Source organism: Callorhinus ursinus, unplaced genomic scaffold (genome assembly GCF_003265705.2).
Source record: "Callorhinus ursinus isolate GAN/ISIS: 27379988/994484 unplaced genomic scaffold, GSC_fseal_2.0 scaffold4, whole genome shotgun sequence".
NCBI classification, from domain to species: Eukaryota; Metazoa; Chordata; class Mammalia; order Carnivora; family Otariidae; genus Callorhinus; species Callorhinus ursinus.
Window position 1 is genome coordinate 126321839 of NW_027397066.1, and position 17843 is coordinate 126339681.

General features: G+C 33.4%; 1 protein-coding gene across 4 annotated transcripts in view; it reads right to left on the reverse strand.

Moving 5' to 3' along the window:
- Positions 1-17843, reverse strand: part of LRBA (LPS responsive beige-like anchor protein) — a 742782-nt gene that overhangs the window by 371710 nt on the left and 353229 nt on the right. For all 4 annotated transcript variants that reach the window (XM_073892352.1, XM_025874296.2, XM_073892351.1 and 1 more), the window contains one exon: positions 1738-1904. In XM_073892352.1, the coding sequence (XP_073748453.1) occupies positions 1738-1904 (167 nt within the window). The remainder of the gene's footprint in view (positions 1-1737; positions 1905-17843) is intronic.

Genomic DNA, 17843 nt, shown 5'->3' on the forward strand with positions numbered 1-17843 from the left:
TTGATAGCACAGGTATACTACGCTCTACAAGAGTAAAGATATCACTAGAAAAAATTTTGATCCCATAAAATGACAGACTTGGCATAAATACAACATTTTGCATAAGTTATCTCAGGGTTTTCAATTTTAAAATCATAAAACTCCGTTTAAGAAGAAAAAATACGTTTAAAAAACTCAACACATATTAGATTTCCCAATATGTGACAAGCACTGTATGTCAAAATCATATCTTAATTTATTCAGTGCCTGATTATAAAATGACTACATCAAATCTGTAACATTAAGGTATCTTGAAACTGTAAAACCCTCAATAGCACCCCCTCCACCACAACCTCTGCGTCCTGCCCCAAACACACACCCACAAGCTTTTACATGTAAGATAAGGCACCCAAAGCTCTGAGCCAGTAATTCATGTCATTTCCATGACACTCTTGCAGCTAAGATCAACTAGAATAGAATTAAACAAATGCTATTCCTGTCGTTATTCAGTCCTTTTGCCCTCAAGTTCTGACCTGCATTCCTTCTTCTAAACACCAAAAATGCTATATCCAGAAACGTAATTCATTTTAAGTATTCTTCATAATAAGCATGAGATATATCTACTTTATATTAGTGAACAGTTGCACTCCAAACAAAAATATCCCCTAACAAGCAGATTTCTACTCAGTTGAAAGTTCGACTTTAAAAAATTAAAAATATTTTCTATGTACTGGAAAATATCTAAAACTAGACTTAGATGTGTATTAGACACATAAGCTACATAAAACACAAGTGGAAACCAGTTACACCCATACATAATACACAATTTACTATTTTCATTTTTTGTCTTCTAGAAAACGTTATGTAGAAATGAGGAATTAAAAATATATCTTCTAACGGGAAAATATAGAACATCTTCATTAACATTACTTAAATGAGTCATTTTTTTAAGATTTATTTTTGAGAGAGACAGAGGGAGAGCCAGGTGGAGAGGGGCAGAGAGATAGACAGAGAGAGAAAATCCCAAGCAGATACCCCACTGAGCAGGGAGCAGGCTCATGACCCTGAGACTGTGACCTGAGCTGAAATCAAGAGTGGGATGCACAACCGACTGAGTCAGCCAGGTGTCCCCAAACATGTTTTGAAGATTTGTAGCATAAAATATTCCAAGAAAACTAAATTTTGTAATTTGTCTAAGTTCCTTTAGAAGGTAATTTCTTTCTAGAAATTGAAATAAAAAATAGCATGTTCACTTTCAGAATCTAAAAAGGAGGAAGATATAGTAAATAAAATTTTAAAGAAGGCATTTAACCACTTTTATTATCATAGTCTTACAATTTGCAAAGAAGTTCAAAAGAACACATAGTAATGTTTTCAAATTCATGTGCTGAAAACTCAAAAGTGTAAAATAGGGAATGGTTTCTCAAAATATTCTATTTGTGCAAATTTAGATATAAGTGGAGCTAATAAAAAGCTTACATAAACTATTTCCCTTAAAAGTTAACTTCAAAAAGAATAAGTATATGAATATTCCTTTAGAAGTAGTTGAGGGAACTAAAATATCTATAAAGATCCTTAACTGTACCCATACTGATTTTCTCCTACCCCTTTCTTCTACCCCTCACTCATAGTAGATGATAAAATACAAAACTAAATTACTCCATTCTTCATCTGGCCTTGATCATATCCAGAGCTATTTATCTAAACCTAAGCCTTCTGTAGAAAATCAGTGGCCAAATCCAAAAGGTTTCCCTTTACCTCACTGCAGAATTTCCCCAGGCTCCATGCTTGTCTGTGAGAATGTTGATAATTTTCTGGATTAGTTGAGTTGCTGTCACATGGTCTCGATATTTAGCTGCTCTTATCAAATGATCACACATCTTCTCATCTTCCCGTTTGTCTGCTGAATACTGGGCACACAGTGACTTGGATAGGAAAAAAGAAACATCTATTAATACTATAAAAATATGAGAAAAAAACTACAACACACCATGAAATAATCTCTAACAGGAATTGAACTAACCAAAACTTTAAAATTATTTTTATATCCCTCATTAACTGAACTGAGATTTAGTGATCTACTGATCTACTACCTCAGTTTAACAATCCTGCAAGAATTTATTTCTCTGAATTCATTCATAAGACCCACACTCAGAAGTAGTTTTTAAGCAGACCTAAATAACTGGAAGAAGCCAATGATGTGAAGATGGAGGGGTCCACATGACAAGTAGCATGAAGGGGACTACAAAGCATTCCAGGCAAAGTGACTTAGAGTATGAATGTCCTAAACCAAGAAGGATTATAATCATACCCACAATGACAAACTGGCTCAGGGAAAGGCACTCAGGAAGAATGTTTATACCTTCAACATTATCTACTATATCCATAATCTGCCTTGTCTAACCTCACCTGATAAGAGGAAATTAAAATTATTGATGAAAATTAGAAACTTACTGGCTTCTATACTGCCCCAACACCATATACATTCATATTAAACAGTATTAAAAATAGCAAAAAAAAATTACTGAATAGTCCATTTTTTCTTTTATTAATATTACACAAATTTAACTATCAAATTTACTTTTTAAACATTGGGTAAGTCATTAAACTTTGCTTGAAAAGGCATAATTCTAAACAGACGAGTCCAAAGTAAGCTAAATAGTAAAATGGCTTAAAGTGTTCTTTAATGGATCCTCCTTTACAATTTAAACAGCAACTTTTCATATCTGACATAAAATCTATAGATATAAATCACATTAAAGGGCTATTCTTTCCCGATTATCAATCTCTGTCTCATTGTGGAACATTAGAGTCACATTCTGACCTTAAAACATGATAAAAGGAAACCAAACAAGAATGTTTTGTAAAGATATAATAAACTTGTATCCATTTTTTAAAATATCTTTAAAATGTAATTTGAACACGTTCTTATTAAAAACCAATAATATATTCTATGTATGACATATCATTCAAAGTGAACAAGAGATGAAGAATAGTTGCTTCAAGATCAAATGCATGTTACTTGTTGGTGAAGTATATATTTGCAATATGTGTATGTGCTTGTGGTTGAAGGTTGAGTGGAGGTACCCCAAGAAACCCTACTCACCTATCAATAAAATCAAGGGCCAGGTCTACTATTTTCACTCAGCATTACTTTACATCAACTTTTCTGTTTTCCTATTTTAAGCAACACGTTATAAACTAGGTGACATCACAATGACCACATAAGTATTTGAATCTTAACAAAAATATCTGAATCTGAACAGAAAAAAAGTAGACAACTTGGGAACTAACAACTCAAATACATTTGATTATTGCTAAAGAAATTTAAGACTTATTACCATAGGATTAATAAATATAAGACAAACCTACGTCTTAAAAGAAATTCACTTACTTGCAGATAAAGTGATAACTGAAGACAGAAACAATTTAGACTGGCCATTTATAATTCAAGTGACTATTCCAGCTCTTTAAATGTAAATGAAGACATAAAAACAGTATCATATTTGGTGGTCTTTCCTTCCAGATGCTGTATCTCTACCTAACTTTATTATCTGTCCTTTGCATGAAAGCTCAGAGGAGTGAACTTCAAATGAAGGAGATTCCTCAAGTATCCTCCTGTCATTGCTCCCTTCTTGATGGTCAGACTTTTTCCTTTATTATTCCTCATTATGAAATGCTGGCATTTCCTTAAGGCTTTGCCAAATGTCCCTTGGCAATATCATTCATTCCCACATCATCTCTTATTATCAATTTAGATCTACCTTTCAAATTTTTCATATCTGCCACAGCTCCTACCCTGAACTCTGGGCCCATATTTCTATCTGTAGGATAATCTCCAACTATCCAATAAGTACCTAAAATTCAAAATGCACAAAACTAATTACCATCTTTATCCCAAAAATGCTATTATACATCTGTCGTTCGTGACCTCTCAATTTTCATTCTCTTCATAGCTCATCATTCCATTTCAGCAAAACTCAGTTACCCCTTACCACTTATCACTCTTACCACTGCCCTAAAACAGATCATTATTAGTTCACAATTCAGTTCTTGAAATAATCTTATAATTGCCCTCTTACAAACAGTCCCAGAATTACTTCAAGAAGAATTATTCTGGCATTGCACAGATACATTTATATACCCTACACTTTAAAAAGTACATGATTATCTAAAATAATGAACAATTAGGACCAAATTTTACTAGCGAAGACCTTGTGTCCCTCTATAATTCAGCAATGTGGTATATTATCTTTCAATATGTCTGCCTATGAATCCTATATGCCAGACACACTCAGATTTTATGCTATTCCCCAAATATCTAACCTTGAGACATTGTCAAGACTTAGGAAATACACCTCTCCTATAGCCTTTGTATGTGAAACAAATTTAAAGATGTCTATTGAGAAGGTAAGATAGAAATTTGAAGGACAAACTACTAGAGAAGAGAAAGTTATTGAGAAAGTTAGAAATAAAAAGAGAGGTCCTCTTGATTCTTTAGCAGAATATATAGACTGAAAAAAATATCTGAAAAGTTCTAAGGTAACTGAAAATTAAGCAGTTCAACTCCAAATAACTTATGGATCAAAGATAAAATCACAAGGAAAATTAGAAAAATTTGTGGCAATTGGATGAGACAAATTTAAACAAAAATATGTATCTTCACATGTTATATTATAAAATATTAAATACTTAAGGAAGAAATAATGCAAACCTTAGACTCTTTTCACATGATAGAAGCTAAGGAATACAATGCAATTTACATTACAGGAATAGAAAACTAGAAACGGATATAATTTGGATAAATAAACACAAAATCCATAACAAAACATTAGCATTCAGCTATACACAAAATAAAGTATACATCATGATGAAGAGTTTATCCATGGAATACAAGGTTGATTTAATATTTGAATATCAATCAATATGTCATCATATAACCAAAAAAGGATAAAAACATATAACCTCAATAGTTTTTTTTAAAGCATTTTACAACACTCAAAAGCATTTCGTGATTTAAAAAAAACAAAAAGACACACCACAAACTAGTAATAGAAAGAGACTTTTTAAGGGAACCACATCTATGAAAATCATTTATTTAAAATTGGGGATAAAACAAGTATGTCCTCTCTCTCATGACTTCCATTCAATATTGTAACAGGGTCCTGAACAGTTCAAAAAAGAGATAAAAAGAAGAAATAAAAAGACAGTTTGGAAAAGAAGAAATAACAGTATTTATCTGTAGATATGTTCATGTATGTAATACTCCTAAAGGTTCTGGAAAAACTACCCAAACTTGTAAGTTGACAAGTTTCTTGGCTACAAGGTCAATATATTAAAAATTAATTGTATGTCTAAATACTGACAATAACCAACTGGAAAATGAAAATAATACTATTTACAATAGCATTAAAATATAAAATAAATTAAAGAATATACAAAGCAATACAATGAAACTTTTATAAAACACTGCTAACAGAAATTAAAGAAAACTAAGTAAGTGGAGGAAGGACAATGTTTATAGATTTTAAAACTCTGTATCATCAAAATACCTACTCTCTTCAAATTGATTTTATAGATTCAACACAATCTTAATTAAACAGTTAGCAGCCTTGGGGTGCCTGCATGGCTCAGTTAAGCATCTGACTTTGATCTCAGCTCAGGTCTTGATCTCAGGGTTGTGAGCTCAAGCCCTGTGTTGGGCTCCACGGGTGGAGCCTACTTAAAAAATAAATAAATAAAAAGTAAAAATAAAAAATTAGCAGCCTTTCTTATGGATATTGACAAGCTGATTCTCAAGCATATATAAAAAACATTCTCAAGCATATATATATATGTATATAACAAAACAATGACAAAACAGTTTCATATAAGAAAAAGAAAATTGCAGAATTTAATTGTTTGAATAATGTTATAAAATTTGAAAATGAGAAGAGTTTGGGTTGTTAAATGAAGAAAGAATATCTTTTCGACAACTGGTACTAAAACATCTGGCCACTCACAGGGGAAAAAAAAGAAAGAAACTTGTCTTCCCTTCATACCATAAACAAAATGTTTGATTTAAAATGAACCAAAGATCTAGATATAAAAACTGTAACACTTCTAGAAGAAAACATAGCAGAAAATCTTATGACCCTGGGGTAAGCAGAAAATTCTTACATTAAAATTCTTAGACAGAAAAGGAACCATAAAAGAAATTCACAACCATAAAGAAACTGATATATTAAACTATACCAAAGTTTATAAAATCTTCTTTAAAAGGTACCATTTAGAAAATGAAAAGATAAGCCACAAATTGGGACAAAATATTCACCATACGTCTAACAATTTTCCTATAAGATATATGAACTCTCATGAATTAATAAGGCAAACAAACCAATTTAAAATAATGGGCAAAGGATTTGAACAGACACTTCACAAAAGATATACAAATGACTAATAAGTACACGATAAGATGCTTAGTCAACAGGAAATTCAAATAAAGACCACAATAAACTATCACCACATACCCAGTAGAAGGGCTAAACTTTAAAAGACAGACAATATCAAATATTGGCAAGAATGTGGAGCAAATGGAACTCTCATTACTACCCAGCTGGTTAGAGTGGAAAATCTACAACTACTTTAGAAAATAGTTTGGCAGTTTAAGTTTAAAAATATACTTACAACAGCACCTAGCAATTCCACTCCTATGTATTTCCTCAAAATGAAGAACATATTTCACAAAACTATATTGCATGAAAATTCCCATAGTGCTTTAAGAGCCAAACACTGGAAATGACCCAATATACACCTATAGATGAATGGATAAAGTATTAATACTACTCAGTAATAAAAAGAAACAAATGAGTGATATATACAATGTGGAAGAATATCAAAAACTGTACAGTGACCAAAAGAATCCAGACATCAGAGTACCTACTATATAACTCCACTTATTTGAAGTTGTATAGTATGCAAAACCATCTACAATAACAAAAACCAGATAAGCAGTTGTCAGGGGTTGGGTGTATATATGTGAAGAGGAACTGACCACAATGAATCACAAGGGAATTCTCTGAGATGACAGAAATTTTCTGTAACTTGACTATGACAGTTACATAAGTGTATACACCTGTCAAAATTCATTAAACTATATGTCTAAAAGGGATGTGTTTTATTATACATATACTATATTTTAATAAAGTTTATTTAAGAAGCTTTTAAAAAATGAATAGGCAAGGTACTGACAGGGAAGAAAGTAGGTAATATATTCACATCAAAAAAATCTGTTCATATACCAAATAGGTAAATAACCTCCACAAATCAATAAAGAAAAAACAGATAACCAATAAGAAACTGGGTAAGAGACAAACAAGTACTGCAAAAAAAAAAAAACTTAAAAAAATATTTAACAAGTAGGAGAAAAGATATACAGCTTCATTTGTAAATAAAATTCAAATAAAAACATAATGAGGTTACCACTACACAACTACTAAAATACTAATTAATAAAAAGCATTGATCAATTTTTTATGACAACGTGGAGTATGGGAACAGCTATGCTCTGATGTTGGGAATGATACACACCTCTGCAAGACACTATGGCAATATCTATTAAAATTGAAAAGATAAATACTTTACAGTCAAGTAAGCCTACCCTACAGAAATGCATAAGCATGTACATCAAAAGACTTGTAAATTGTCAAAACCACACTATTCGTAATAGTTAAAAACTGGAAACAACCTAATTACCTATCCAGCAGTAGAGAGATTATGAAAAACTATTATCTATTCATGTAACAGTATGGCATACAGCATTGAAAATGAAAGAGGGAAATGTAACAAATTGAACAAATTTCACAAAAACAATGTTGAACTAATAATGCCAGATCAAAACACATACTTTATGATTCCATTTATATAAAGCTCAAAAATTGCTAAAGAAATTATAATACTAAAAGAAACATATTTAAGTATTAAATGGAAAAACAAAAGCAAATAAGTCATTCCATAAAAATAAGAACAATATTTAGCTTACGGGCAAAAAGGGGTTATGACTGGATAGACACACATAAAGGGCTTCTCAGACCACTTTCAGTATCAAGAAAAGGAAGTAAATTAATAATGTTAAATGCACACTGTTTCTAGAGTTAAGTTTCATTATGTTTTATGAGAAACAGATTATAAAGCAAATTTTCATTACGTCTGCATATTATTGTGAAATAAAAAAAATGCCAGTTAAAAAGTTCCAAGGCTAAACTCTTAAAAATATTATACAAGCCTTGAATATTAATTAAGCAATTGAAGTGTATTGGTTTTACAAGTTTTATATTTTAAACTTTTTTTAAAGAAACATGTACTTGTTTCTAAAAATAAAAAAGTAATGACATATGAAATAAAGTTCTCCCTTCTACCTCCTCCCTGGCTGGCTAGTTGTTTTCTCCAGGGGTAATAACTATTTTTTTTTTTAAGATTTTATTTATTCCACAGAGAGAGACAGAGCGAGAGAGGGAACACAAGCAGAGGGAGTGGGGGAGGGAAGGCAGGCTTCCTGTGAAGCAGGTAGCCCAATGCGGGGCTCGATCCCAGGATGCTGGTATCATGACCTGAGCCGAAGGCAGACGCTTAACAACTGAGCCACCCAGGCGCCCCGGTAATCACTATTAATAAGATATAGTTCCCATATAAATGGACTCAAATTATAAATCATTCCATGTCAGGAGATCCAGTTCTACCTTCTTTCTTTCTCATGGCTACACATAGGGTATTATATTTTTAGTTAACTAAACATACCTTCTGGTAAACACCTTTAAGTGTACTACCTTAATTCCCAATTTGCCTCAAAATCTCTTACACTACCAATTACTTATCTCATTGGAAACTAGGTAAAAGGGAAATCATATAAGGGATAAGTAAAGAAGCTTTTCAATATTTGACTTTTGGAGGTCTTTGTACTTGATTCCTTAACTCAGATTTAAAGTCTAATATTTAAAAAAAAAAAAAAGTTATCCACAGGAATCTTACAAAGACTCCTGAAAAAGACTTAGAAAAATGAATGCTTAAAAACCTCAACAGCAAACAAAAGTCAACCATGACAATGTGTGACAGCCACCTTTAATTCTCAAGTGATTCCTCTGTCATCCAACACCTCAAAGTATTGATTTCTCTCAGCATGAAAAAGCCTAAGCCAATGAAACAGATATAGCATCATCCCCCTCCCCTCCGATAATAGCATTCAAGGTTAAAACAGGCAGAACACTTATCAAAGAATCTCTACGATTTCTTATTGTTTTAATGGACTAGATAAAATGTGTTGGGTTCTTATCTCCATAAACTGCAGTCTTCAAACAATATTTTTAAATAATTTAGAGATTAAAATAGGTTTTAATTTTTTATTTTAGACTTCTGATGATAAAAACTTGTTTTAAAATGCTTTATAAGACATTTGTAAAAGCAAGTCAACACTAAGAGGGCTACAGTTTCCACTTATGTTTCAAATTCACACATAGTATTGTTTTTATTCAATTATTTTATTTCATTACTTCATTAGAGTTATTCATAATAAAAAAAATCACAAAATTTTTAGGTAAATAACAAAACACCTTCCAAATAGACAAACTAATTTCATATAATGCCTGCATATATCATATACCAGTAAGTAAATAAAGTAAAATGTGGTTATAGCCTGTGATCAATAAAATTAAAATGGAATTTAAACAAGATTAAACCCAAGTAATTATGTTTTTGAAAATCATAATATGAGAAATATATCATCACAAAAAATTATATAATTATACACAAATACATATGTATTTGGAGAAAAATTAAGAGTTTCAATGTCTTTTTACTAATCTGCACAAGAGCTAGATGATGTTAAGCAAATTCTATCATCTTTTAACTCAACATAATTACCTAATCAAATTTTTTTAAGCATACAAAACTAGGGTCTCTTGTTTGTAATTACACTAATACGATTAAATACACTACTACGAATAGGTAAGACTTACACTTAAATTTCAAGTTAAAGTATTTTAAGAACAAACATGAAGAAAACAAAAAGACAAAAAAATAATTCATTTTTGTAAATTACATAATTAACACTGTGGTTAAGAACACAGATTCTAGAGTCAGACAACTTGAATTTAAATCCTGGCTCTGATACATTCATGCTTAGCCAAGTTATTTAAACCCTTGTGCCTCAGTCTCCTCATATAAAAAAAGGATATAACATGATATGTTTTGGGGAAGGATCAAATAAGAATAGACATGAAACAATCAGAACTTGCCAGGCATATAGTAAGTAACACCTAATATTTATTATAGGCTTAGTCATGAAGTGAACAAATTACACAGCAAACAGTCCCTTTCTTTCAGTAGTTCATTGTAGCTGAGAAACAAGGGATTAAAAATAATTACAATATGAGAAAACTGCTAAGAGAGGTATATATATTATATTTGGGAGGAGCAAGAAAGAACTATTTAGAATCTGAGAGAGTTTTATAGGGAAATGAAAGGCCAAGCAACAGGGCTTAAGATAGAAAATATAAAACACAGCAAAATAAAGAGGCAATGAAAATAAGAGAACAAGCTCAAATAAATACCTTTTTATTTTTTTAAAGATTTATTTATTTGAAAGAAAGTGGGCAAGTGGGGGCAGGGGGAGGGGCAGAGGGAGGAGAGAGAATCTCAAGCAGACTCCCCACCTAGTGTGGAACCCAATGTGAGGCTCAATCTTATGACCATGAGAGATCATGACCTGAGCCAAAACCAAGAGTCTGATGCTCGACTGAGCCACCTGGGCACCCCAATAAATAACCTTTTAAAAAGAATAAAAGAATAAGACATGTAATTAACACAGCCCTCTCTTTTTAAATCTCCTAATATAGACTTGCTTATATTTCCCTTGTGCAATATTATAATTTGGAAGACATGTGCATCTGGTCATTCAGATGACCACAATACATATTTGGTCTTCATCCATAGTTCCTGGCTTACAGCTCCCCAAATCCCTGGAATTTCTTAAGTGTTGAGAGTTATAAAGGTGTCTTTTGTTATGTTAATGAGGTGACTTCTGGACCCCCACCAAAGGGTGGGGACTAACTGCCAGGAAGACCAACCATGTGATTAAAGGGTTGGCAATTTTCAGTTCCCACCCCTCCCCTAACTTCCTGGAGGTGGAAAGGGGATGAAGATTGAATCAGCCAATGGCCAATAACTTAGTCAAACATGATTATAAAATGAAGCCTCCATACAAACCCAAAGTACAGCTTTTTGTTTTCTTTTGGAGAGCTTCTAGGCTTGAGGAGCCAGATGGCTTCCACATGTCACCACGCCAAGCCCCAACCTTCACAAGCACTGAAGCTGCTTTGTTCAGGACCTCACCCTATGTATCTCTTCGTCTGGCTGTTGATTCATATCCTTTATCATATCCTTTAATAAACTGGTAAACATATGTAAGTGTTTCCCTAAGTTCTGTGAGCCACTCTAGCAAATTAATCAAACATAAAAAGGGGCCATTTGAAACCTCCAATATGTAGTCAATCAGAAGCACAGGTAACAACCTGGGGCTTGGATCTGAAGTAGAGAGTGGAAAGCAGTCATATATAACTGAACCCTTAACCTGTGGAATCTGATGCTATTTCTGGGTACCCAGTGTCATGTCAGACCTGAGTTGAGTTCTTGGACACCCTCATATCTGATAATTGCTTGGTGCTGGGGGGTGGGATGGACCCCCCACTTCCACTTTAGAATTGGGTTTAGGAACCCTAAAAGATCTTGGGCGCCTATGTATTTTTACAATTCCCTTCAAAAGAAAATTTTCCTCCAAGGTTTATATAAATCATTTAACATATAGTTAAGTATATCACTTAGCTGAATACTCTTAGACTGCTATAAGCTTTTATTCAAATGTATTGCTAACATAGACTAATTCAAAATGACACAACTGAATAAGAACTGGCTTTTAGGTACTGTTCTCAAACTATCTATAACAGAGAACCAGTTTTTATTTTTTTTATTAAAAAAATGACACTTTTAAAAATATTCTGACAAAGCCAGACATTCAAGCTATAAAAGTTCCTTAATACTTACTCAATTTCTGTACTTATCTCTTTGTGGACTAGTTATATACAGTTTGCTCAGCACACCACATCTAAGTAGCACTGTTATAATAGATGAATAGAAGGAAACTATTTTCATCAACTCAAGTACTGCCATCTTCTTTTCCATGATAAAATAACTGATCAGAGCTTTACTTTGCACACTAATAACCCAGAAATAACAAAAGCCAAAATTCTAATTTCATGTGAGCAATTTTTAAGTGATAAGTGTGTAATATACACTATGAAGACTTTTAAGTTAGCTACTTTCTTCTCTATCTTTAAAATTCACTAAGAAAAGGCAATTTTTACACTAATACATGATTTGGTCGATGGTTAAGACCAGCAGGACATATTATAAATTGAACGCCTAAACAGAGACTTGATGTATTCATAAAAATATATTCAGATCTTGTAAGATTTTTCAATAGCATTAAGAGGTCTAGTCTTCTATCAGGAATATATTTTACATTATTAGAATATATTGGAAGTTACGAAGAAAAAAATTTTTCATTTGGATTTAAACTGATCAGTGCTGCTCACAGTTATGAGTTCAATTTTACCTATGTTACAGTTCCTATGCTTTTTCACAGCAAAGGTGGGAACCTTTAATGGACTGCCCAGCTATGGCTCTGTTTTTCAAAAGCTAGAGAAGCATTATGTAAGATTTTCAACCCACAGCAGAAACATTGCCTTAAAGCAGCCTTCCTTTGCCCCAAAAATGACAACTCCTTTTGACAAATTACTCTGAAATGTAAGATTTTTAAAAATATGTATGTGTATATACTTACACCCTATATAGGTATGCATATGGTCTGTACAAAACTTTCCCACAGAAAACGTTGTGACCCTAGCTATTTAATCTGGCTGTTATCAAGAAACTGAAATAGAAAGTAAGACAGGCTCAAACACATCTTGGAAAAAATCTCTAAAAGTAGTGCATTTCAGACTGAATCGACACCAGAATTTGGAAATATACTGAGAAATGTGATTGCGGGCGCCTGGGTGGCTCAGTCGGTTAAGCGACTGCCTTCGGCTCAGGTCATGATCCTGGAGTCCTGGGATCGAGTCCCGCATCGGGCTCCCTGCTCAGCAGGGAGTCTGCTTCTCCCTCTGACCCTCCCACCTCTCATGTGCACTCTCTCTCTTTCTCACTCTCTCAAAATAAAAAAAATAAATCTTAAAAAAAAAAAAAAAAGAAATGTGATTGCATAGTTCAGGTATAGAACATATATGATAAACTGGGTTGGGCTTCTCCCTTAGGAATGTGATGGTCACATGATCAATTAACCTGGGGCAAGAAAAAAGGAGAACCTCAGAATGAAGAACAACCAATATTCTCGTCTCTCCAAGATTGGAGGCAGGTGGGCCTGTATTTTAAGAAGAAGGAATACGGTCAAAGGAGGAAGAGTTGAATCAGCCCCTTGCAAGATAGCAAAGGGATAAGGCTAGAGAGACAGATCAAGAAAGGGTCAAGAGAAAACATCCGAGGCAGGAGCATGGCTTGTGAATTCTAGGAGATACGGTATCTATTACTGAGTTTTATTTTCCTTTTCTGCACTGTGGTATCCTCCTGTCACTGCTAAGCTTATAAATGAGAAAGGAAAAGTCTATGTCCACACATTGAGCAAAAGGATAAGAAAACAGCAGCTAATTCCTAGAACAGCCATTTGTATGATAGTAAGAGGTAACCTTCAGGACTCCAACAGAGCAGTAGCCTGGATCAAGGCCTTAGGGCAGAGGTGACAGTTCCAGATGAACTGTGGGACATGTAAGCATTCCTTGGATATTCCCAGAGATTACTGAGAATAGAAAAATGCTCTACCTTTGATACTGACAACACTAGCTGTGTTGCTGAACACTTAATATGCACTTACAGTAACAGGCTCTTTACATTTATCAAATCCCATCTACTCATCACAAAATTACTATAGGTAGGCACCATTACTATCCTGATTTTAAGATGAAGCAATGGTGCCTTAGTTCACATAGCTAGTAAATGACAGAGCCAAGGTTAAGGCACTAGGTTATCTCATTGGAAAGTGAGAGCTATTATTAACTGCATCATAATAATCAAATGGTCTCATTGGCTAGTTGCTACAATATAGTGATGTGGACATTTATAAGGACTATAATTCTCCTTAGTTAATTATGCTAGTATTTATCACTTTCATGATTATTCATCAAAATTTTTATCTCAGGCAAAGAAAATAATAAAAAAGCTACAATTAAAAAATATGTATTGTGAAGATTACCACTTCCCTGTTCCTGTCTTACTGAAGAAATAAAGAACTTTAGAAAGATGTCCAAAACCATAATGCATATAAAGACCAAATATGAGATGAGAAATATCATTCTAATGCTTTGCTATTAAGCTATGATGGCTCAAGATACATTAATTAGCCATCTCTTCACAAAATGACAAAACTAATCATGCAAAGGATACTTCAAGAAAGAAATGTGGCAAGACAATGGGGTGCATTAATCACTACTAACACAGAATCATCAAAGAAAACAGAATGATATCATTCTTAGATGCAAGACTGTTGAATCACAGATCTGTACCTCTGAAACAAATAATACAATATATGTTAAAAAAAAAAGAAGAAGAAGATAGCAGGAGGGGAAAAATGAAGGGGGAGAAATCAGAGGGGGAGACGAACCATGAGAGACAATGGACTCTGAAAAACAAACTGAGGGTTCTAGAGGGGAGAGGGGTGGGAGGATGGGTTAGCCTGGTGATGGGTATTACAGAGGGCACATTCTGCATGGAGCACTGGGTGTTATACACAAACAATGAATCACGGAACATACATCAAAAACTAATGATATAATGTATGGTGATTAACATCACAATAAAAAAATTTAAAAAATCATTCTTAGATTCAAAAAAGTTATCTTTAACTTTGACCATCAGTCTCACACTTCTTAAGATGAGGGCCAAATAAAAGAAAAAAAATAGGAGGATAAAGTTAAAAGAAGAAGAAGAAAGATGACAAATAGGAATGCATAAATAGGAGTTTGAACTAAAAACTACTTTGCATTGCCTCATAATTACAGGTTTATTTTAAAAGTTAGAAAAAAAAGGGGTGCCTGGGTGGCACAGTCCAACTCTTTTTTATTTTTTTTTAAGATTTTATTTATTTATTTGACAGAGAGAGACACAGCAAGAGAGAGAACACAAACAGGGGGGGTTGGAGAGGGAGAAGCAGGCTATCTTCCGAGCAGGGAGCTTGATGTGGGGCTCGATCCCAGGACCCTGGGAACATCACCTGAGCCAAAGGCAGATGCTTAACAACCGAGCCACCCAGGCGCCCCAAGTATCCCAACTCTTGATTTCAGCTGAGGTCATGATCTCAGGGTTGTGAGATCAAGCCCTGTGTCAAGTTCTGCACTGAGCATGGAGACTGCTTAAGATTCTCTCTCTCCCTCTCCCTATGCCCCTCCACCCCTGCTTGTGTTCTCTCTCTCCCATTCATTCATAAATAAATAAATAGAAAAACAATATCATAGTATTTCATTTGTACTGAATTTCAACCACTAGATAAAAGACAAATGGGGGACTCAATTAAGCAATGGGAATACAAGATGGACAAATGTGTAAAAAAAAGTTATAATTCAACCAATTATTAAACAGCTCAGACTTATTTTGTACTCTACCAATTTTACATGCACATGGCAACAAATATAGCAAGTCAGTATAAAAGAGCAAAATAAACAGAAAGAACATAAATTTAAGGTCTAGTTTCAAAAATCTACAAAAGTGAATGAAAAATGATACAAATAAATGGAAAGATATACCATGCTCATGGACTCAAAGTATTAATATTGTTAAAATGTGCACACTACTCAAAGTAATTTGCAGATTCAATGCATCCTTATCAAAATACTAATAGTATTTTTCACAGAACTAGAACAAAAACACTTAGATTTGTATACAACTAAAAAAAGACCCTGAATAGCTAGAGAAATGTTGAGAAAAAAAAGGAACACAGCTGGAGATAACACAATCCCAGATTTCAATCTATTCTGCAAAGGTATACCAGTCAAAATACTATGGCAATGACACAAATGCAGAAACACAAATCAATGAAATAAAACAGAGAGACCAGAAATGAACCCACATTTATATGATCAGTTCATCTATGATGGAGGCAAGAATATACAATGGAAAAAAGTCTCTTCAATAGTTGGTTTTGGGAAAACTGCACAACTACATGCAAAAGAATGAAACTGGACCATTTTCTTACACCATAAAGAAAAACTCAAGACACGTTAAAGACCTACACGTGAGACTTGAAACCATAAAACTCCTAAAATAAAACATACACAGTAAACTCTTGGACATGAGTCTTAGTATTTTTTGGATCTGTCTCCCCAGGCAAGGTCAACAAAAGCAAAAGTAAATAATTGGAATTATACCAAAATAAGAAGCTTCTGCACTGAAAAGAAAACCACCAATAAAACAAAAAGGCAACCTACTCAATGGGAGAATATATTTGCAAATGATGTCCAATAAGGGGTTAATATCTAAAACATAAAGAACTCAAACAACTCAACCCCTAAAAACCAAAGGTGGGTTTAAGTGGACCCACATAGTTCAAACCCATATTGTTCAAGGATCAACTGTATATTTTTAATTAAATGAATGAAGGAAAATTTCAAGATTACATAGGTAAACTCAAATAATACTGCTATTTAGTATCTTTGGGGCTGTCATCTTTGGGGCTGGATGAAACAAATCATAAGCCCCAGATTTGGGGTTATACTTAATGACCTTTAAGGACTCCCATATTACAAAGAATTTAAATATCTGGTCCAATATACTACATAGTTAATTAGTGGCTAAACCCGAATTGAATCCTAGTTCTGACAAATCCCAAATCTGTGTTTTCTATCATACACTGCAGATTATAGTAATAGCTTTAGACTTTACATGTAATTAAATATTTTAAATTAATACCCTAAGTCTCATAAAAGCTAAAAACTAAAGACCTCTTCAGCAAAAGAAAAAGTTGATCGTAGGATATTTAGAGAGTTTTTTACTTATCAAATCAAAAAGCAAGTCTTAACCCTTGGAAAACTTTATTGTAGTACATATATAACCACCACCATACTGTAAATTCGGCAAATAATTACCAGAGATTTAAATTCTCTGACTTATACATCATTAAATGCTAGTAACAAAAACATCGGCAAACTGAATATCCACACGCAAAAGAATGAACCTGTACCCTTATCTTACACCATACATAAAAACAACTCAGAATGAATTATTTAAACATGAGACCTGAAAGCATAAAACTCCTTGAAGAAAACAGGGGAGAACCTCTTTGACACTGATCTTGGCAATGGTTTTTCACATTTAACACCAAAAGCACAGGCAACAAAAGCAAAAACAAACAAGTGGGACCACATGAAACTAAAATCTACAAAGCAAACAATAAACAAAATGAAAAGGCAATCTACAGAATGGGAGAAAATATTTGCAAACCAAATACCCAATAAGGGGTTAATATCCAAACTATATAGGGAACTCACATAACTCAATAGCAAAAAAATAACCTGATTTTTATAAATGGGCAAAGGATCTAAATACATAATCAATCTTCCAAAGAAAATATATAAGTGGCCAATATGTGCATGATAAGACGCTCGCTCACCATCACTAATCAACAGGAAAATGCAAATCAAAACCATGAGATGTCACTTTGTATCTGTTAGAATAGCTACCAGCAAGAAGACAAGAGATATCAAGTGTTGGGGAGGATGTGAAGAAAAGGGA